General features: G+C 46.3%; 1 protein-coding gene and 1 long non-coding RNA gene across 3 annotated transcripts; one reads left to right on the top strand and one right to left on the bottom strand.

The window, feature by feature from the left end:
- Positions 1–1,889: 1,889 nt before the first annotated feature.
- TEF (TEF transcription factor, PAR bZIP family member) lies at positions 1,890–20,756 on the top strand. 2 transcript variants are annotated; one of them, XM_061363110.1, is made up of 5 exons: positions 1,890–2,197; positions 13,770–14,096; positions 15,579–15,799; positions 16,453–16,664; positions 18,530–20,756. In XM_061363110.1, the coding sequence occupies exons 1-5, from the start codon at positions 2,095–2,097 to the stop codon at positions 18,549–18,551; spliced, it is 885 nt and encodes a 294-aa protein (XP_061219094.1). In that variant the 5' UTR covers positions 1,890–2,094; the 3' UTR covers positions 18,552–20,756. The 2 variants fall into 2 exon arrangements, with proteins under 2 accessions (XP_061219094.1, XP_061219085.1); XM_061363101.1 differs by lacking the exon at positions 1,890–2,197 and adding an exon at positions 6,578–6,769.
- On the bottom strand, positions 2,397–6,145 carry LOC133217541 (uncharacterized). Its single transcript, XR_009726890.1, has 2 exons — positions 5,975–6,145; positions 2,397–2,770 (listed from the first exon to the last, which is right to left on the bottom strand). It is a non-coding gene; the product is annotated as an uncharacterized LOC133217541 (long non-coding RNA).
- Positions 20,757–22,292: the final 1,536 nt, after the last annotated feature.

The raw sequence follows: 22,292 nt of genomic DNA, 5'->3' as shown, positions 1-22,292 counted from the left end.
TGTGCCACTGTCTGTTTTGGGTCTGAGGGTCCATCAGGACCCTGCCAAGACACCAGTAGGAGGGGAGGTAGTGCAAAGGCAGCTCCAGAAACTTCAGGTGTGGCTCTGTGAAGGAGTTGAGGGAGCACTCCTGAGGCTGAGGGAAAGATGGCAACTTGGATTGATGCACAGGCTAATACTCCAGAATGCTAAGTGACTGGGTGATCTGTAAGGCCCCTTCTAACACATTCCATGATTCTGTAAATTTCCACTCAGTGAACTTAATCTTCTGAAGTCATAAGTGCCAGTCAATGGCTGCAGCAGCTGCTGTGAAGCCCTTGGGTTCCTCCAGACATGTAGGCATATGTTTTTCCAGCTTTCAGGAGAAGTTTGAGCCTGGGGCAAAACCAGGAGGTCCAGCTGCACCTGGCGTTGGGCAGCTAGCACATTCCCAATCACTTTACCTAGGCATATATGATGGTAGCTGTCCCAAATGTTAGTAATACCAGCCATGGACCAGAAGATTCCAGGAAAGGACACGGACCTCCTGGCTGCAGGCAGTTCTTCCAGGAGGGAGACATGCAATGATTTCTCTTGCTGCCAGCAGCCAGGATGCACTGACCGCCTGCAGGGGCTGTCTGCTGGCTCCAGCTTTGGGTGGCTGGAGAACCCCTAGAGTTAGTAGGGGCCTATTCTCTTTGAATGGCCTCACCACTGATGGTTATCACTGGCTGTATTCTTGTGTTCTCCCTGGGGAACAGGGAGGAGCAAACAACAAGGAAAATCCCAAGACTTTGTAGTATAGTTCTATTACAATTAAGAATTCTGCCAAAGCATCTACTGTGTGATTTCCGAGCCTGATTAGATTGGGATCGAGATCATGAAACTACCCCAGCTAATCTGAAATGCCCAACACCCAACCTGGCGAGGTAATTCTTTGTTTTCTATTGGATTGAATCAAATGCATTCCCGAGTGAGCAAAACCCTATCACTTGTTAAAACCTCAAATGCTGGGCCAGTTAAATACTTCACTTCAAGCACAAGAAAATTCCTAATGACTTTGCTCAGGCCACTTCCATGCTTAGAGCCGTGCAAGGTTTTGCTGGGCTGCCCCCATAGCTGGGGCTCACAGAGCAATGTAGGAGTACCTGGTTGCTATTGACTCACACTGGTGCTGTAAGGCTGAGCCTGGCAAAATGGACCCGCCCCATGTGTAAGATGCTTCTTCCCATAAAGAAGATAAAGAAGAGCAGGCCTTTATTCCTTTATTCTCCTGTTTCCAGTCCCTCCCTCCATACTAAAAGTGACATTATAATGGGAGAGGAGGAGCTTTGCATGCTCAAGATCTTACTTAACCAGGTGTTAAGAGTATTTGCAGGGTGCATGAACTATCTTGCCTTACATCACTGCTCTGAGAGGAGGCTGTTGGCTTTCTGATGAAAACTCTGCCCCTTACAGAAAGAAATCCTGCATTCTGCAGACAATCCACGCTTGATGAGAAAAATGCCTTATGCTGTTAGCAATGTTGGCTTAGGAAGGACACACTAACTGTTGCATGATGTACAAATACTGTCACTATCTGCATCTCAGATGAAGTTAGCAGCCAGATGCAGACAGCGAATGCATCTCCACAGGGGCAGCCTGCACAGCTCAGAGCTTTCCAAGAGCCATGCTGAGGATCCTTTTGCTGTTGTGTTTGCAGCTGATGTGTGTACTCCTGACACTGCTTGCTTGCTTCCTTCCCCCACCCCATCGTGTACATTTGTTATAACACCTTAGGAAGGAAAAGGGTGCTGCCTTCGCAAAGTTAGATAACTGGCCCAGTTCTTCGCTGCCGGATTGGCTGGGAGAGGCCCAGTAAAACCAGCTGGCCAGCAGCCCGGCCCAGCCCTGCGAGCCTGGAGCCATTTCCACAATTGGCCACTTCAGCCTGGGAGAGGGGAAGGTGGAGACAGCTGGGCACACTGCTGCTTCCTTTCCTCCTCACTTGCTCTCAGCCGGAGCAGTCTGGGAAGCCTGCTCCCGGTGCCCCCCAGCCCTCCTTGCCACACTCAGGGCTGGCAGCCAGGTGTCTGGCCCTGCCTCAGCAGTGCTGGCACAGATTCAGCACAGGACATGTCAAGCTGCAACAGCACCGGGGGCCCTGCTGCCCTGGACTTCCCGGAAGTCCTGAAGTCCCTGCTGGAGTACTCCTTACCCTGGACCAACAAGATGACAGGTAGGGTTGAGGGAATGCATTGCTGGGTTTCTGGTTTGATTCCTCTTTCCCCTCCTTAAGTTGCAAAGGGAGAAAGGGTTAGATGATCTTGTCTGCTGCAAGCCCTTCAAGGGTGTGTTTCTCCCAAGTGTCCAAGTCAGACATGGGATTCTGGCTCGGAGCGTGTTGTGCAGCTAGGAGTAAAAACAGCAGCAATGGATTGATTAGAAAATCAATCAAGAGTGCTGAGCTCCTGATCCCTTTAATCTCCAGGTTCAGCTACTTCTTGGAAACACTCAAAGCTCTGTGCACAGAGGCAGCTTGGGCACAAATCTCCATGCCCACAATAGGAGTGACTTCCAAGCTTGCCATTCGGGTTGTCCCATGGTTAATAACTGCTGAGCCTCCAGACATTGCCTCTTCCCAGACGCAGACTGTCCAGGGAGCCCAGCCTACAGACTCTGTGCAAACTTTGTGTTTGATGCTGCAGTTGTTTATCAGTGAGAAGCTGGAGTAGGGAACATAGCAAATGTGGTGTTTTCTTTGCAAGAGCACTTCTGTACTCCGGGGCTGTCCTGCTTTCCATGCAGCATCCTAGAAAACAAATGGAAAGGAGCCATGAGGTTAGTTAGTGTGGGCTTCTGCTGTGCTGAACATTTCACCCTTGTTGAACTGACCACTTCTCCATTGCTGGGTGTGCTCCAAGTGCCCATCACACAAGTCTGGTTTTGGATAAGATGCCACAAGCCCTTGGCAAGCTGCTTTTTGTTTGTTGTGTTTTAACGTTTGCTGCTGAGTGCCAGGGAGGTGTATGGGAACAGCTTGGTTCAACAAGCTCATGTCTAGGCATGAATGAGTTGAACTCACAGAAACAAACATGCTTGGACCTCACTCTTCCATAGGGAGTTGCAACCAGGGCATGCAGAGAGCTCTGTCGTCTTGAGGGGCAGCATGAGCCAGGAGCAGAAGAGCCAGATACACCATGTGGAGAGGGACTCTGCTCATGTCCTGGGGTCAATGGGAGAAAAGGCTGCTGCTGTGGCAGGAAAGGCAGCTGCATATAGTGAACCCTATGGCACCTGCACAGCTCCCTGTGGGAAGGAGAAGGCGGGCAAGGGTCGCTACCATACCCCCTAAGGGCTCCTTTTGTCACATCGCTCTGCTGCTGCCACCTGTGAGCTGGCTCTCTTCTTTGCTGAGGCTTTGCCCAATGACGGGTGTGTTTAAACATCACACAGTATGAAGCTGCATGGGGGGAACAGGGCATGTTTTCTGAGCTGACTGATACCCAGGGAGAAGGTGGACCTGCCTGGCAGGAGGCAGTAACAGCCAAGGGAGGCTCATGTGGTACAGAGCCTTACTGTGGCTAAGCTGAAGTTTGGCTGCCTCCCTGGGATCCCTGGGCTCCACAGCCAAGTGGATTGAATTAATCCAAGGGAGGAGTGCTGGCAAGATGTATTTGGCAAGAACTGGAGCGGGGGTTTAGAGGGGAGATCAGTGATTTGCAGAGGCAATAATTTAGCCTTAACCCACTGTGGCTTATTTGGCTGCTGAGGGTACTGGTTTGTGCCACTTTCTTCCTTAGCCCCAGGACCACCCTGCCTCTCAGCATCACCTCCCGTAATCTTTACCATTGTCCCTGCTATGCTGCCTCCTTCCCCAGGCCAGCGTTCCTGTCATGGCCCTCTTCCCACAGAGCTGAGTTCACCCCTTCTGGGTCTCCAGACCTATGCACTACTCTTCTGGATTTGCTGGGTCTCAGGCCTCTGTCTGAAATGTGTTCTGCAATTCAAACCTCCCAGAGAGGCTGGGGTGTGTGTGTGTGTCCCTCCCCCCATGCCTAGTGCTGGGCTGCTTCTCGCCTCCCTGCTGCATTAGAGCTGGGCTGTTCTGCATCATCTAGCCCTGACAAGGCTCCCAGCAGTAACGGCTGCATTCCTCTCCTTACATCTCATTGTCTTCCTCTCTTCCTTCTGAGCTGCAGAGCAAAAGAGAAGTTGTAAAAATCCAGGCAGATTTCAGCTTAACCAACAAGGTAGAGCTGATGGTGCAGTGCCCGCTTTCTGCTGGCAGTGGTTTGAGCCCCTAATCCCCAGAGGCAGCAAAGAAAAGCTCTCAGAGTAGCCTCCCTCCTCGCTGGCAGGGCAGAGCTGGTGCCCAAGCAGGGTGATGTGAGAGGGAACCCACAGGAATGCTCCCCAGCATTCACGCCAAGCATCTAACACTGTACAGGCTAAAATCTCTCTCCAGGCAAAGTCACAACCCAGTGGTGTTGCAGAACAAACCTTAGCAGGGTGGAGTGTGGGTGCAAACGGGCTGGAGGAAGAATGTGGTTGATCTAAAGGGAAAAGCCTTGAAGTAGAGGCTGCTGAGTGGTTTTAATAACCTCCATTCATATGGACGTTACCCAGCAAAGCAGTTTCCATTGAGTCCTGTGGGGCGGTGGATACATGCAGAGCCTGTTCCTTAAAGGAGCACTGTACACAGCATCATCCCAAGGGGCCACCAGCGTCAACAATAATGGAACAAAGCAACCATGAAAGCCATAACTGAAGCCTGCTCTGCTTTGGCTACATCCCCTCTCCCTGTTCCTAGAAACTGCTCCTTCATGACCTCAGTTGGTTGTGTTCTCTATCTACCACCTACCACTAGCTGTTTCCCAGGGAAAATCGTTGCTGCGAGCTGCGTGTTCCACCTCTCATGTGTGGTCTGACATCTGTGTTTCATTGCTCCGTGTGAAGTGGCATCTCCCTTTCACGCATGTGCTTTTTTCTTCCGCCAGCTGAGCTTGGCAAGGCGGAGGGAGTCTGTGGAGGGCAAGCAGCAGCCCTGGAGCACGCTGGGCAGTGGAGCATGAGCTATTTTGCCTGCTTCTGGCAGCTGCATTTATCAGCTTTGACATATGATTCATTAACCTGCCCTGTTCCAAGCCTGTATTCACAAGATGGCCTTTTCCCAAGCTCCCTGTCAGGCTGCACATGCACAGGAGTTGCACCAGGAGTTTCACTGGTGAAGGAGGAAGCAAGAGAAGTAGCTGGCAGGTAGGACAACTCTGTCTGCCCAGGTTGCATGAAGACATCCCCTGGTTCTCATTGCAGTGAGGCAACAGGGGAAAGCACCCTACCCCATGTGCGTTCCAATACGTTCCTTTTCCTGGGGTGCATGGGGAGGATTCCAGACCCAATTTTGTGTCACAAAGACCATCAGGGTTTATTGGCAAGAGTCAGGTCAACCTGTGCCTTGCCACCAGAATGAAATGCCTGAGATTTGTGGAGGGGCAACAGAACCAAGCAGATGCCTGAGTGTCTACCTGGGAGGAAGAGGAGGACCCTTTTCTGCTGGCACTCAGGAAGACATCCCCACCCTGGCACCTATGGCTCAGTTGGGTACAGATGAGACCATGCCAGGGAGGTTGCACACTGTTTCCTCTCCTTTCGCTGCTCATAGTTCTAGACGTAGTGGGTTTGCTGGGGCCGGCCTTTCTGTGTCAAGAGGCAGCAGCTGCTGACAGGAGAAGCCTGTGGCTATAGCTTCTGTCACTCCATCCAGCTTATTTGTTCTGCAGGAGAAGCTCCCCAGCCTGTGCTCTTTCGGGATGGATTTGGCAACACTTGCTCCCTTTGTATGTTCAGAACCTTAAATCCCAGCACAGCGTCCCTGCTGCTGGAACAGGGGTGTCTGCCTGGAGAATCACAAGGGTTGCCTGTGATCATTAAAACTTGGACAGTCTGTCCCCCTCGCCACCCCCAGCAGCCAGGCCATGCCAGCAGCCGCAGTGAATCCCTTCTCCCCGCTTACGCTATACAGGGCACGCCGCCGCGGGCATCACGTAGGACAGAGGGAGATTACCTCTGTGTCACATGGGAAGGTGATGTGGGGACAAAGGCGGGTACTGAGGGGCCGGATGGAGCGCTGGCAGCGGCAGCGCGGGCCCCCCGCACGGTCCCCTCAGCGCTAACGGTCGCCTGACCGTGCAGGGGCGCTCCGTGTGTGCAGCGCCGCGGGCGCAGGCGCAGGGAGCAGCTGCCGGTGACGCAGCTCCCGGAGGAGGCGGGGGGGCGGGGCACGGCATGCAAACGAGCCGCCGGTGCCTGCCCCTGCACGTTTCCCGGCGGGCGGGGGGCGCGTGCCCGCGCCGGCCGGGAGGGCGGGGCCTCCGCGCGGTGCTCCGCCCCCCTGGCGGCGCGGGCCAATCGGAGGTGGGAGGAGCGGGGGGGGGCGGCTCGGCGCTCATTAATACTGCAGGACGCGCCAGGCGTCAGCCGTCCGCGCATGCGCCGTAGCGCCCTTCCCGCGCGCCGTCCGCGATCCGAGCCCGTCTGCCGGCCGCTGAGGTCCCGGGGAGCTGTCGCAGCCTCCCGCCGCGGCCCGCCGGCGACCGTTGACAGCGCGCGCGCCCGCCCGCCCGCCGGCTCGCGGGGAGCATGCCCGGCCGCGCCGCGCACCAGGAGGCGGCGGCGGCAGGACCGGAGCCCACTGCAGCCGGGGGCAGCGCGGGGGGTGCCGCGCAGCAGGAGCAGCGGGGCCTGGCGGGCGCCTTCCCGCTGGTGCTGAAGAAGCTGATGGAGAACCCGCCGCGGGAGGCGCGCCTGGGTGAGCGCGGGACCGCGCGAGGGAACCGCGGGAGCGCGCCGCACTCTCCCTCCGCTTCTCTCTCCTTCTCCCTCCCCACCCCCCTCCCCACTCTTCCCGCCCCGTGCCGCGGAGGGCGGGACTCCCCGGGTAACGGTGGGTGTCCCCGCGGGAGAGGCCGCACGCCCGCGCCTGACGCTCTCTACCCCCGTACGCCCCGCACCCCTTTTCCCTTTTCTTCCCCGGGCCGGCCGTGCCAAGCGCCGGCAGCACGGGATACCGGCCCGCCGGGCTTGGCCGGAGCCGCTCGGCCTCACTTGCCCTCTCCCCGCCTCAGAAGCGCAGGGCAGTGGTGGCCGCCCCGCGGGCTGGGGCTCCCCGGTGAGCCGGTGCGACTGGAAAATTCAGATGCTGCCATCGTCCTCTCGGGTGTATTTGGGTGCCGGCGTTGGGCGAAATGAAATGCTTCAGGTGCGAGGGTTAGGCAGGAATCGGGTTGGCACGCTGGTTTCCTTCCCTTACCAGCCTCCCCTACCTTTAGACCCAGAGCTGGGAGCAGCAACGAAAAGATTTGGAGACTTCCTTGACCTTAAAATTGCTGAAAAGTTGTACGAGGACCCGCATAAACAGCAAATCTCTTCAGATTAGGTTTGGTGATAATCCGTGAGGGGATGACCAGCTGCCTCTGCACATGCAGTCCTGTATAGGCTGGAGCTGGCTCCCTCCCACTCGTTATGCAGACAGCAGCTGTGTAAATAATAGGGCTGGTGCTTGTAGTCTTCAGTGCTTATGGCACTGGTCTCTTTTGTTGACTTGGTTTCTTTTCACCTTTCACCCGGGAGTATTTTTGCCTGAGTATGTCTGATTTTAAGCAAGCCTCAGGTTTATCTACGCTGCTGTAGTGCCCAATGTATCAGTGTATATTAAATTAGCCCTTGCATTTGGGCGTTTAGAGGTTGAGAATCATTTTTGGAACATCGGATAATATCCAGGGTAGACACAGTGCCAGCAGGGTTGGCAAGATTGTTTCCAATGAGGATCCTAGCTCAGATCCATTTACTTTTGTATGTGTAGCATTGCACAATGCTGTGTAAATGTATCCATCTTGTGATAATGGCAAATATTTTTTTCTCATTTCTGTTTAAAAAAGAAAAAAAGAAAAAAGTGAGCCTCTGATAAAGGTTTTGGCTGTGTTGCTATGGTGCAGCATGCTGCAGTATGTAGAATCTTGAATCTGCAACATTATGGGATTTCTTAGGGTATTTCTGCACCCAATCCTCTTCAAAGGTGCTGTTAGCAGAAACAATTCAAGTTCATGTGTGGAAACTATGATGGTAGGTGACTTGGATAGGGTGACTTTTTGGTTGGGGCTGGTTTTCTTGTTCAGGATTATGTGATCTGGGCTATGGAGATGTACAATTTTAAGATTAATGCCATTTTGAGGTACTGCGTTTTCTAAAATTAGAAACATTTGCTACTTTTATTAGATGAACCCATTCTAACTTGGGAAGGTGTTCACCTTGGTTCTCTAAAGCTTGCTAGGGAGTCCATTTCATCTTGATTGCCCCTCTCCTTTCATGGTGTGATGAAGTTCAGGAGGTTCTCATTCTTAAATTTCTCCATGGGTTTCCTTACTCCACCTTGTACTGTTTCCATTCACACTTCGTGGAACTTGTTGCTTTCTGTTTATTTTGATCTCTGATGCATTTCTTGCTTGCATATTTGCAAGCCAAAAGAAAGAATGCCTTCTGTGTTAGCAGGTAGTTACTCCTAATTTTACAAAAGACTTGTCAGTAGAATTGTGACTCAGCTGACTTCAGAGGTTCCTTGTTTATCTTCTGTTCCCTTACAGTGACAGCCAAAACGTTAAATAATTGCTAACTCACTTAATACAGTGGTGTGCTCAGCAAGTTTTCTGAGAAAAGACCCTATTCTTTTTGCCTGTAAGGCCTGTCGACAAAAGTACAGTGTTCTGTCATATTCTGCAAGAAGAAATTGTATCAACTAGCTGCAGTGTCCATTTATAGTCTCCACGAGCTACCTGTGGGTTTTCCAACTGCTGTAGGTAATTTGACTACCCAGTAAGCAAGTAGGCTTTCTAATCCTTCTAAGCAACAGAGGAGGACATCCAGTTCCAGCTGAACGCCATCATCTTGAAATGCCCTGCAACGTACCAAGTATGTCGGACCGGCCTCGCAGTAAGTTGTTGTCACATGCATTGTAGGGGTTAAATAAAATAATCTCTTAATAAAAAAAGCCCTGTGGGGTAAAGGAAGAGAATTAGTATTCTAGAGCAGAAGCATAGGTCTCTCCTAGTAATAATGAGCTGCTGCATACTCTCCAAAGGATGTTTTAATCACCAGTTGCGTGCTGCTGTGGCCGGAGAAATGCCTCAACAAGCATTACAGTAATGGACATCAGGAATACAGAACCCTATGACCTGTCTTGTTGCATTGTCACCAGTGGGACTGAAGATCTCTGGAGCAGTCAGCCTTAGTCTATCTAGTGTGCTCAGTACAATTTGACAATGTTTTTTGACGAGCGAGGGGAACTTCGTCAAAGAAGTGTTTGTTCTGTTTGTGGCTGGGATAGCATTTGACAGTTGTGGCCAAAATGTCTTTTGGTCTGGGGTTGGTTGGCTGAGTTTTTTTGTTTGTTTTTTTGTTCCTTTTTTTTTTTTTAAGGAAAAACCAGGGAATGGACTAAAGCTTTTTACAGGCTGCTGCTTTTGGCTTAAACAGCAATATTTCTAACAGTACAAGAACTGGAATGCTCTGCCTAAATTACTTAGCATAAACTAGTGACCTCTCTATTAACAGCGTATGTACAGCCCAGCTAATAGGTCACAGGAGCAGAATGAGGGGGCTAAATCAGACATCCAGCTATCAGCTGCAAAAGTACAGGCCAGATTTATCAGGGTGACCTTGAATCACTGCAAATGGAGCCTCTTAGGATACTGCAGCTCTGCTGTCAGGTAATACCTGTTTACACTATAAATATCTTAAGAGAATTAATGTTTCAGGTCCCTGAGCTGGGGTGGATGGAAACTTCCCCCTCAAAATGAAAGAGGTTAATTAGTGTTTCATTAGATATTGCGCACCCAGCAGGATGTTGTGCTGCAGAAATAAAGATTAAATGAATTGAAAGGAAGCCAGTGGGAAAATGTCAGTGCAAAAATGATCATACAAAGGTTTTATCTTATGTATCACATTTGAAATACACGGGCACCCAATATGGAATCATAGAATAGTTAGGGTTGGAAAGGACCTTAAGATCATCAAGTTCCAACCCCCCTGCCATGGGCAGGGACACCTCACACTAAACCATGTCACCCAAGGCTCTGTCCAACCTGGCCTTGAACACCACCAGGGACTGAGCATTCACAGCTTCCTTGGGCAGCCCATTCCAGTGCCTCACCACCCTAACAGGAAAGAACTTCTTCCTTATATCCACTCTAAACTTCCCCTGTTTAAGTTTTAACCTGTTACCCCTTGTCCTGTCACTACAGTACCTAATGAGGAGTCCCTCCCCAGCATCCCTATAGGCCCCCTTCAGATACTGGAAGGCTGCTATGAGGTCTCCACGCAGCCTTCTCTTCTCCAGGCTGAACAGACCAAACTTTCTCAGCCTATCTTCATATGGGAGGTGCTCCAGTCCCCTGATCATCCTCGTGGCCCTCCTCTGGACTTGCTCCAACAGATCCATGTCCTTTTTATGCTGAGGACACCAGAACTGCACACAATACTCCAAGTGAGGTCTCACGAGAGCAGAGTAGAGGGGCAGGATCACCTCCTTCGACCTGCTGGTCATGCTCCTTTTGATGCAGCCCAGGATACGGTTGGCTTTCTGGGCTGCAAACGCACACTGCAGCCGGCTCATGTTCATTTTCTCATCACCAGCACCCCCAAGTCCTTCTCCGCAGGGCTGCTCTGAATCTCTTCTCTGCCCAGCCTGTAGCTGTGTCTGGGATTGCTCCAACCCAGGTGTAGGACCTTGCACTTGGCATGGTTAAACTTCATGAGGTTGGCATCAACCCACCTCACAAGCATGTCAAGGTCCCTCTGGATGGCATTCCTTCCCTCCAGCGTATCAACCGAACCACACAGCTTGGTGTCATCAGCAAACTTGCTGAGGGCGCACTCAATCCCACTGTCCATGTCAGCGACAAAGATGCTAAACAAGACCGGTCTCAACACCGATCCCTGAGGGACACCACTCGTTACTGGTCTCCAGCTGGACATTGAGCCATTGACCACAACCCTTTGTGTGCGGCCATCCAGCCAGTTCTTTATCCACCGAGTGGTCCATCCATCAGATTGATGTCTCTCCAATTTAGAGACAAGGATGTCGTGTGGGACAGTGTCAAACACTTTGCACAAGTCCAAATATGGTGGGACCATGGCTTAGCATCTTCGTTTGCCATCTCCTTCAGGACCTGCAGATGGATTTCATCAGGTCCCATGGACTTGTTAACTTCTTAACATGTGCACGTTAACTTCTGCTATTTTAATTTGTTTCAGATACTAGCTATTAGAAGTGAGGAGGGAGAGAGGGACGCACACGGTGAAGCAGAGACAACACTGGCAGCCCAGTGCTTGTCAGTTTTCAACTTACAGCAAAAGGACAGAAAAATTCAGATGTTCTTCTCATGTGAATGAAGGGTTTAATTGGGTGTGAGCCAGGGAGAATAGCAAGAGGAAGCTGGAGGGACCATAGTACAGGAGGATGATGGTGTGCATCTAAAAGGCGTTAAAAGATATGAGAAGGTCCACATACACCAGTAGTATAGTCTTTTTGGCACTGCCTTCTGACAGGTATTTTTAAGCTTCATGTTTATTCTGTTAATCACTTAAGGTTTCTTTTTTCCTTCTGGAGGTGTTGTATTAGATGTTGCAAAACAAAAGCATTGCTGGCTTGCATTAAACTTGGCATAACTTAAAATGGAATACTATTTTTTTTTCCAAGAATAAAAACATTTTTTTAATTCAAGATTTTGATGCACCATTCACAGTTTTCATCTTGTTGATTAAAAAATAGTGATCTGTCAAGAATTCATTGTGGTTACTTGCATTTGTTGTGGTGATGTCTTTGCTAGGATATCACCCACAATTCCCAGTGCCAGTCTGGGTTCGATTGTGCTGGGCACTGTGCAAACCTTGGGGAAAATACACCATCCCTGATTCGGAAGTCAGATGTGAAATGGTGGTTCTAATTTGGTGGGATGTGTTTCAATTGTAACCAAAATCATTCATGTATGTGAAGTAGAGTGGATGCTCTTTCTCTCCTAGCTTCAAGCAGGAGCTGTTTAGAAACATTCAGGTTATTTGGGTCATGACTGTTAACCTCTACTTTTGCTTTGCCTAAGCAAAGGGTAGGAAATTTGCAGCACTCCCTGCAAAAAGGAGTTTATAGCAGGGATGGGGGTTGGAAGATGGCAGTTCAGAGGCAGCAGTGTGGAGTGGCAAAGAGGAAGGCCAAAAGCTGCAAGATGTTAACAAAGCTCAGGTTCAGGAGCCGCGGGTCTGAATTTAACATGTGCTCTTAGTCCAAGTTGATGACTGGTTAATGTTGTCCCCATTGTTTAGTATAAAATTAGTATCTTTTGTATGAGATGTTCAGGGTACGGTAGATTAAAATGATAATTTACTTTGTATGGCAGCACTGTTCTTTAAGCCATAAAAAGCTCTTTCAGTCTCAGTCCCACACCAGCCAAGGCAACAGCGGAAGGAATGCCAGTTCTATTGGAATAGGTTTTATATAAATAGACTTTTCTGATTTAGAGCAGAGTTTCACCCCCACTCCCACCCCCGATAAAGAAAAATACTCCTTTAGCATATTTTAGCCAGTCTAGAAAACTAATGCCAAAGATTTGTGCGTTTTGTTGGGTTGACCTGTGTGGATACTGGACCCAGTTAGATCTGAACTAGTCCAGTGTATGTCCCTGAAGTCTTTGTTCTGTTGAACCGAATATTTGTCAGCTTCCGTGGTAGCAAACCAATTTGCAGTTGGTTGGGGAAGGATTGTGAGCATTCCTTTAAACAACAGTGCTGGTACTGGTTCTGCAATGCCTTCTTCAGCCCTGGTAGAACTGCATGGCTACATGGAGAACTGGATCAGGAAAATTACTTGGATTTTTTTTTTTCCTGCCAGCTTATTTTTGTCTCTTAAATTATGTAATTATTCCATAACTTGAGTTTTCTGCTTGGATTCTGTCCCAGACAATTGTTAAGATTCAGTAGCTATGAGGAACATAGAAACAGCCATTTTCCTGTAATATGTGCACTGTAGCACGGTAAATGGAGAAAATCTCATCAGCCTTTCGTGGCTTGGGGGTGGGGTGTGGGAGTATGCCTTATTAGACATCTCCCCAAAGAGTGGAAATTGTATGTAGGTACTCTGAGCTATCTGTAGTGAACAGCATTTGGAGCTATTGCTTTGTGTGGACATGCTGAGTCATTTCAGAAAGAAGTGCTTCTAAACTACTGAACAGTAGACATCCAGGTCTCTGGTGTCCTGTGGTCCTTTTGACTAATTTTCAAACCTAATCTGAAACCCATCTTCTTTTCTTGTTTGTGTTTAGATTATTCTTCTGCACATTCTTTGTGCATAGAATAAACTACTTCTGCTTCCTTGGAGCTTTCTTAGTGGCTTCCCATGTAATCCTAATTATGGACATTCCCTTGTAATGTCTTCCAAGATGAGCCTGTGAAAAACAGGCAATTTTGCAGTGACTAGTTAATAAGCTAGATGCAGTATTGTATCAAACTTCAGTAAGTTACCACAGCAAGGATGCTGGTCTTCAAGGATACTGAAATGCCTGTGGTCCAGCCATCGCAGGGAGTCAGAGCATTCCATACTGAGTTACATATGAACGTTGCCTTCGACATCTGATTTTTCAGATCATGTCATGAGGCAGAACTATAGCTTACTGAATTTGCTTTCATGGGGATTTTGTCAGGCTCTTAAACCGTGAGTCTCTCCTGTGTTGCAGCTTGTACAGTGACCTACTTGTATCTTTCAGATAAAGAGAAGGAGAAGATAAAGCTTGAGGAAGATGAGGCAGCAGCTGCCAGCACTATGGCAGTCTCAGCTTCCCTTATGCCGCCCATTTGGGACAAAACTATTCCTTACGATGGCGAGTCTTTCCACCTGGAGTACATGGATCTGGATGAGTTCCTGCTGGAGAATGGAATTCCTTCCAGCCCTACTCACCTGGATTTGAACCAGAATCCACTCTTGCCTGTGGCTGAGCTGGAAGGAAAGGAGTCTGCCAGTGCTTCCACTGGTTCTCCTGCATCATCCTCTTCCACTGCAGTTTACCAGCAGTCTGAAGCAGCCTCCAGCACAGGTAGATGGGATAATACGGGGTTGTGAGGGACTTTTGTTGTTCTTCTGTTAAAAGGTGCCTCTTTAGATCAAAGAGGAGACGTGCTAACCTGTCAGGGGTAGCTGTGGCAGGTTAATTAGTACAAACATGCTCAATGTAGAGCCTTCGTCTGTGTGTCAGTTTGTGAAGATGCTGCCTGTCCTCTTCTTCCCCTTTCCCTTTCCTGAAAAAAATGACTTGAGTGTCTCAGTGTGCAGTTTGTCTCTCTCTTTAAATCCGAAGAGCTGAACCACCAACACAAAGTATTTGCTTGCTTGGTATTGCTGGTGTAGGGAGAAGTTAGACATGTTGAGAAAATAGTTTCTCGGGTTATTTTACAAGAGATTTGATAGTTTTTGCCAAGTCGTTTGGGCTGCCTTGGTGATTTGTTCTGCTTCTTTGGTGAACTAACTTAATGTACTTCAAATAATAATGCTTAACAGAAAAACAGTGAAGCAGTTTTTCACGCTAGCCTGTGAAGTGTGAGAAGAGACGCTTGAAAAGGTGTTAATGATGCAGTCTGATGTTCCCTAGTGCTTTGAAGTAGGAACTGAGGAATAAAGAAACAAAACTGTTCTTAAATGGTACTAGGAAACTTCTACTCCTCATTTGCAATATGGAGATCTTCTCTATTAAGGAACTCAGCAGCACATTTTGCCCTGGATTTGGAGTTTAAACATGATAGCCACTGAGCTTCGACAGTGCTATTTTATGAGCAGACTTTACAGAATACCTTTTGCTCAGGGCCTCTTTGAATAATCTGCAAGAGAAAGGTCAGTGTGGGACTCCTTCAGTAAGGCACAGGGTGTGCCTTTTTTCTAGGTGGTATATGGAAAAACTTACTTGTTGATCACTGCTTCAAAATGGACTGATATTTGCAGTTCACGTGTATGAAGTTTGTAAAGAAGAGATAAATATTACAAAGTTCATATGAACACTATCAGTGTCAGACAACTTGTTGGAACATTTCTCTCCATGTGGTAAAGTAGAACACTATTGCGTTTGTAACAAACCCACCTTTATTTAGTCATTTGTTTGGAAATAAATTGTCTGACCTTTGAGCGTCCCAGGGATGGAGATCATTGGGCAGGCTTGTTTCTGTAAGGCTTTCTGTGGTACAAAACTTGGGCTGGTACAAGTTTTGTACTTCCTCCTGCTGTGGAAGGTGCTGCTTAAGTGTGCAAAGCATGTAGTTTTTGCCAAGGAAGTATTAACTCTTGTCCTGCATCTGTCTGCTCATGTCTGTTAGTCTGGCATATGTTCCTAGAGTTTGTGTTACAAACTGGACTGTGTAGCTTTTCTCTGTGCCAGCAGTGGTACAGCACCAAACACACCTTCAGGAAATACCAAGTAATGCTGTTAAATACTGCTCACAGTAGGGCAATAAATAGATACCCAAGTTGGCTTCATAGTTAATTCTCTTCATCTTGATGAATGTATTGTAACTTCTCCTGTTGTTGCCAGAGTCCCCACCACAAAATGAGAGAAATACTCCCAGCCCCATTGATCCTGACTGCGTAGAAGTTGAGGTGAATTTTAATCCTGACCCTGCTGATTTAGTGCTGTCCAGTGTGCCTGGTGGTGAGCTCTTCAATCCTCGCAAACACAAGTTTACTGAAGAGGACCTGAAACCACAACCAATGATTAAAAAAGCCAAGAAGGTTTTTGTCCCAGATGAGCAAAAGGTAACAGATTGATTGCTGTAAACTTCTCTAGGCCTTGATCAAAGTTCCTGATTCTTTGTCCACACATTCTGACGTATAAAGCTAATGCACTTACACCTATGTGATTGGGCAGAAGTACCATGAAGAATAGAATTGGCAAGTCAGCTGCTGTTCTTGCTGGTTTGGTATCATGAGATAATTACTGGGCAGGAGCAACATATGATATACACGGAAATTAGAAGAACTATCAAGTCACATCCTCAATAACTGCACTTTCAAAGGCCATTGTATGTATTTGCCCAGCATTCGGTCTGATCTGGCTTTAAATAGCCCAGGCAACAGAACAAGTTGTTTCCTGTGAAAATTCGTTCCTGAATTGAAAATAAGTAAAGGGAGCAGTTCAGTTGGACTGCTTCTTAGTAGCCAAGTATCTTAATCTGCCTCGTTCTAGCAGTGCACTTGGTTTATGCTACAATGAGACTTGTGGAAGGATGAAACCTTACACTACTGTTGCCTGCATTTTGGTGTCAGATCCCTGCAAACCAGTGACGGAGGTTCTTCAATACAGCAGTCAGGGTGAATGTCCTTATACAGTAAAGAGGCATTTGCTTCATAGAGTTGTCAGCTTGGCTCCTTTTTTCTTTTCCTTTTTCCCTCTCCTTTCTTTGCTACAGGATGAGAAGTACTGGACAAGGCGAAAGAAGAACAACGTGGCAGCAAAGCGCTCCCGTGACGCTCGGCGGTTAAAGGAGAATCAGATCACGATTCGGGCAGCCTTTCTTGAGAAAGAGAACACAGCCCTGAGGACGGAGGTTGCGGAGCTGCGCAAGGAAGTGGGACGATGCAAGAACATTGTTTCTAAATACGAGACCAGATACGGACCCTTGTAAGCACACCCCTTTTCCTTGTCAGGGCTCCTTGGTTTAGCCTCTTAGACTTCTCTGCTTTCTGTAGAGACTTCCAAAAATAAAGTTCGTGGAGGCTTTGCTATTTTGCATCTACACAAAAGAAAAAATACACCATCAAACCCTGTTTCTGTTGGCGCAACGTGTTCAGGCCCTTTCCTGATCATTGTGGTGCCCAAAATCTTAGTGTCCATATTTGCAACTTTGTTTTTAACACTGATAGAGCATTTTCTGATGTCATACAATGGAACAGATTCACCTGTCTGAAGGAATAGATGTGGATCCCTTCTGACTGGAGAGGGCTTTTGCTATCTGTTCTAATCTCCATTTCATGTGGAGGAAGAGCTTAGGAGACTCTTCTTGCCTTTTTCTTTTAACTACTCTTTTCTCCCTGCCCACCCTTCCCAGTCAAATTGTAAAACATAATTTTAAGATGTAAGTAGATGTTGCTGGGCAGCATCATGAAATTGTTTCCCCTCCCATTCAGAGGCACTAGAAAGTACTTGTTATATAGAGCTCTGTTCCTGTTGAAGAGGAATAGGGGAATGTTTAAGACAGTAAGACAGGAAAATACACTCTTGTAGAAATTGAGGTATCTCAAGGTTAATGCACAGTGTTAGTTGCACCAAAGGCAGTGTGGTGTTGATTAAAATACTGCTCAAGCATCTTGGTAGGTTCTAATCCTGGATAGCTTCCAGAAATCAAGGAGAGAGAACAGTAGGGACAGATATGGACAAAAAAATTTTCTGTGGGGTTCAGAATTTCTGCAACCACCCCTCCTATATGTTCTTTAGAGGGACTTCCCTCTTTAACTGCTGATAAAGCAACATGTTACACTTAGCTGAGAAGTAAGGAAGATTTAGAAAAAGAGGTCTGGAGTATTAGGCTGAACCTTGAGTCCCATCTGTTAAGGAATTGTCAGTACATTATGCTTTGAAAGAAGTTGATTTGGGTTTTTTTTAAGAAGCAATCAAGCCACTTTCACTTTACTGTACCTTACTTGTACAAGAGCTTGAGAAAAGAGTTTTGGTCCTTTGTCTTGTGAACAGTCTATCGAACAAACAACACCCACTCTAAACATGAACGTTTTACCTCTGTCCCCTGTGTAGCAGCATATCTGGCCTTTCCATGCCTGCTGGTTCTCTTTCCAGCACGCTTTCTGTTACAAAATTAGCACACAAGACTTGCCCTCTTGGAAGTAATCCATTCTCAGCATCAAGCACTTCTTCAACACTGTATGGTGTTAAAAGAAAAAATAAGTTGTGTGATGTTGGGACCTTCTTCGTGACCTACAACTGCAAGAACCAGAAGCTTTTAACAGAAGTATTTGCCTAGAAGTCCTCTTAACAAGAGAAGCTATCTAAAGATAGTGGCCTTGTCAGAACTCTCAAGCTATACTTCCCTGGGCAAATACTTACGTTAGGGACTGAATGTGGGATAGATGATGTTTAGGCTAGTTTGCAGTTCCCCATTGAAATCTGAAAAGTATATTAAAAAAGCATTGGAGTTTCTATACTAAAGACTTGCCTAGCTTGTCTTTTAAACATGATGTGGAAATTGGTATGAGTGTAGACCAATTGTGTGTTGACCTTTTAAGGAAGTGGAGAAGCAGGCTAATATAAAATGCTTAAAGTAAACGTATGCTTTGACCTATCTCCCCCTCTGTTATGCTCTTAATTTGATTAGAGTGGCTCTTGATGCAGTGTTGGTCTAATTTCTTTCAAGCATACTAAAAATTGTCACCCTTTCAGCAGGGGTTTTTCTTTCACAGGGTGGTGTGTGGTGGTGATGGTGGGAAGTATGTTATAAATAAATTGTCACACTTAACGCTTTGCTTTGTTTAAAGTGACTTATCTGATTCCGAGTGATGCAACTTTAAAGACTTTTAAAAACAAAGAAACTAAAAAGCACACATGAGTCGCCAGTCTTCAGAGTGAGCAGTGAAATCTATGAGGTGTCCCAACTCAAAACAACTGACGATGACCCTGCCTGCCTGCTTGCCTGCAAGTACCCCATCTGAACTACCCAGGGCTGGGCATGATGAAAAGTGCAAAGTCTCCTTAATTCTGTAAATGGCTTTCTTATCTGTCTTTCTCACTGTAACTATGAGCTACAATAAGCTTACTTACTGGGGTTTTGTCAAGACACTCAAAGTTCATGTCTCAAGGTTTGTTGACAGCCTGTGTGAACAGAGACTCTTTGGCACTTGAAGTGGAAGAAAATAGGGAGCTTTAAATGAGAGTGTCTGTATATATTAAGAACTGCTATACTTTAAGACTCTTTCCCCTGCAGTAGAATGAATTTTATTTAATACTGCAGCTCACTTCTAGTACAGTGTAGCATCTTGTGGAGTACTGTGAGTGCAGAATTAAAGCAGCAGTTTGTGATGTGTGAGACTTCCAGTGCAGAAAAGTACAGCAGATGTACTGAAACAATCCAGAAAGCATCGCAGTGTGCCATACAAAGAGTGGTAATAAACCTCTGTTGCCCACGTAATAGTAAAACGCTTCAGTTGCTTTTCTGCTCCACTGCTGTTAACCTGCTTTTCCCTTTGTTTCTTTCATCAACCTCACTTACTTCTATGGTATCTTGCTGAAACCAGATCTATTCTCCTGTTAGCGATTCAGCAATCACAGGAAAGGTGCTAGTCTGAGCTGCTGATGCCTGTGTCTTTTGGCAGTCTGCAACTACCAATTGAGTATTAGCTCCAGCAAAACGATGGCTATTTGGTGCCATATTACAATTTTCTGTCTCTTGACTACATGAGAACTGCAGTGGTGGAAGAGTACTTTGTTCATCTCTTTTATGAAACTGAAACAGCCAATGATTTTCCACAGTTACAATGGGCAGCTTAAGTATCAAGACCCTAGTGCTGGTGTGGGAGAGTAGATGAAAGCTTGGACAGATTGCGGGGATGTTCACTGTGTGCAGAAGATGGAAGAAGTAGGTGGAAGTTCCTTTATATGAGTATCATCAGCATAACAAGAATGTACTCTTATGTTAAGGAACCTTAGGAGCTAAATTTGTGTGGGAAGAAAAAGCATACTTAATTTCTGGGCAAGTAGTACAGGGCCAAGCTTGTAGCCAAAATGGAGCTTGTAAGACAGGAGTGTATTTGTGTCTGGAGTTTTATAAGCAGCATACACCTCAAGAAAAACGATTTTGAAAGCTTTCAGAAGCACAAGTGCTGAAATGGAGGCACAACTTGTTACCAGCAAAGCTCAACGCTATCATGTTGAACAGGTATTTTGACTTTGCATTTACCCAAGAGATTCCACCTCTAATTTCAGAGCAGAAAGGAAAGAGATAAAAAGTGCAAAGCAGCAGCTGATGTTGTAAACTTCATTTAAAATATAAGGAAAAATATCTCAAACCCCAGAATTCGTAACCAGTTTTCTGAATACAACCTTTGTAAAAAGCGTATACATTAAATGTACTTATTGAGCTATTATTTTTAATGGACCATGTTCTGAAGTCAAGAAAGTGCTTTCAACTTTTTTGCTGGTTACAAAAGTATGCTTACGAGTGTATTAATATAGTTTGGGATTCTAAAGCTCTGAGATAATCTTGGGGTATTCTCTTCAAATAGATGAATAGTTTAGCTCCGTGTTGCTGAAATGTCAGCATATTATCTCTATCAACTATTGCTGATTTGGACTGGTATTTTTGATATGTACTGTTTTGTTGTTGTTGTTTTTATTTTGGTGATAAACGCTAAAACATAGACTTTAAAAAAAGAAAAAAAAAGGAAAAAAAAAAAAAAAAGACCCTGACAGCATGTAAATGTAGCAACTGTTTTGCATTTTATCATTTCTAAATTTTCAGTTAACTTTGAATGTCTTCCTGTTTAAATCACAAAGCTAAAGGGTATTGTAATTGGCGAAGGAGTTGCTGGGCCTTCATTTGGGTCTTGCTGTCTTACTCCTTTAGGGATATCTTATAAATACTTACATATTGTATACAGGATTTGGGTTTGCAGTATATCATGCTATTTTAACAGCAAAATAGTCAGTGAGATTAGTATGTGCAATTCTATTAGCTTCCTGTTGTATTAAAAGCTTCCACGATGGAAATGAACAGTGAATGTTCATCAGACCTTTCTTTCAGAGAAGACTGTTACCAATCTCTTGTGCTTCCCTGTAGCGCAGATTTGCACATTCTGTGATTTGTGTGTCTGGGTTGCAAAACTGGAAATTAGCACTTTAGGGTGAGTGTGGCTTAACTTTTGTAGTTGGAGATTTATTTTTGTGTGAAGATGCAACATCTTTAAAGATAGATGAGAAGGTAGCAACTATTTAAAGGAGTATAGGTATTGCCAGACAAAAAATAATGTGCAATGCTGAATTCCTTTCTCAGTTTTTGCAGTCTCAGGAAGTTAAGCTTACTGCTTCAGAGCTCTCTGCTCCTTTCAGAAAGATTAACTCTATAATCTCGTGTCTTTGACTAGGATGACAATCCTATCCTTAAGTCGTTAACTTGTGTACATTTTCATAGTGGTCATAAGACAACTGATATTCTTTTAGCTCAATTTGAACATTAAAAGATGCTGAATTGACACTGCTAGAGTCTGAAGTTCTCTAGTCTTGGATCATGCTCTGCAGAGGCCATAAATGTGCCTGATGCCAGTGTACCCCCATTCCAGCCATAAAGGGACCATCTCCAAGGGGAAAGAATAAAGGGAGTCTGCCTGTCAGCATCACTGCAGGGATTGCCGGTAAAGGGAGGGAGCAGTTTTTGACAAAGCTGTACATTCATTAGGAAGTCGATTGACACCAAATGGCCATTTCACAGTACTAACTTTGAAAATATAAACTGTTGATGAGATTTGTGGGGAATGAGCATTGTCTTACTCTGCAAAAGAAACAGACCTAGAATAAACGATGCGCAACATTTAATACAGTATTGCTTTCGTGCATGGTCTTCTAGTCTACACATAGTTGTATTTCCTTATAATGTGGGCTTGTATTTAAAAATTCCCTAGGAGCTTAATCTTTCACCAGTTGCCAAGATCTGCTCCCACTGACACCAGTAACAAAGACCTCATTAACTCCTGCAGGAAAGTCTGTACTCTGGCATGGTTATTGTAAAGTGTTTTTAAGCTCTGGAGTCATGAAGTGTTCTGTGCTGGGATCAGGTGGATATATCTCAGACTGCCCAAGTAATGTTAGTAAACTGCTCCTATCCCTTTCTCATTTACACAGTTAGTGATGGTTTTGATATTTGGATAATCTCAGTTCATGTTTTCCACCCTGCATGGACAGGGTGAAAAAGTAGTGCACTATAAGCTTGCACCGGGAGAAGAATTATTTGGGGGTTTTTAAGTTAAATGTGGCTTTCTGAGTTCATCTAGTAACATTTTGTCTGGTCTGACAATTCTTTATTTCCCTGCTGTGCTGTTGGAAAGCCCAAGGTGCCCCAGCTATAAAAATCACTTTCAGCATTACCTGCAGGACTGCTACTAATTGTACAAAATTCATTTCAAGAATGAGAGGAGCGGTAGAAGGCCAGCAGCTTTGGGAATATTGTAATGAAACCACTTGTGTGGAAAAATATTTTTGTGTAGACAGCAGAAATAATGGGTTCGCACAGAAGAGAATATTGCTGCTTCA

This window comes from Neopsephotus bourkii, unplaced genomic scaffold (assembly GCF_033783945.1).
Source record: "Neopsephotus bourkii isolate Nb327-2 ecotype Australia unplaced genomic scaffold, CSIRO-AGI_Nbou_v1 NB_107, whole genome shotgun sequence".
NCBI lineage: Eukaryota > Metazoa > Chordata > Aves > Psittaciformes > Psittacidae > Neopsephotus > Neopsephotus bourkii.
This window is presented reverse-complemented; position numbering and strand designations above follow the sequence as displayed.

What these genes read in the sequence shown, in the direction of transcription:
- TEF (XM_061363101.1), top strand. Translation starts at nt 6,601, where the DNA reads ATGCCCGGCCGCGCCGCGCACCAGGAGGCGGCGGCGGCAGGACCGGAG. An exon ending in GCCGCGGGAGGCGCGCCTGG is followed by an intron (nt 6,770 to 13,769) that starts GTGAGCGCGGGA and finishes TGTATCTTTCAG; the next exon opens with ATAAAGAGAAGGAGAAGATA. An exon ending in TGAAGCAGCCTCCAGCACAG is followed by an intron (nt 14,097 to 15,578) that starts GTAGATGGGATA and finishes TGTTGTTGCCAG; the next exon opens with AGTCCCCACCACAAAATGAG.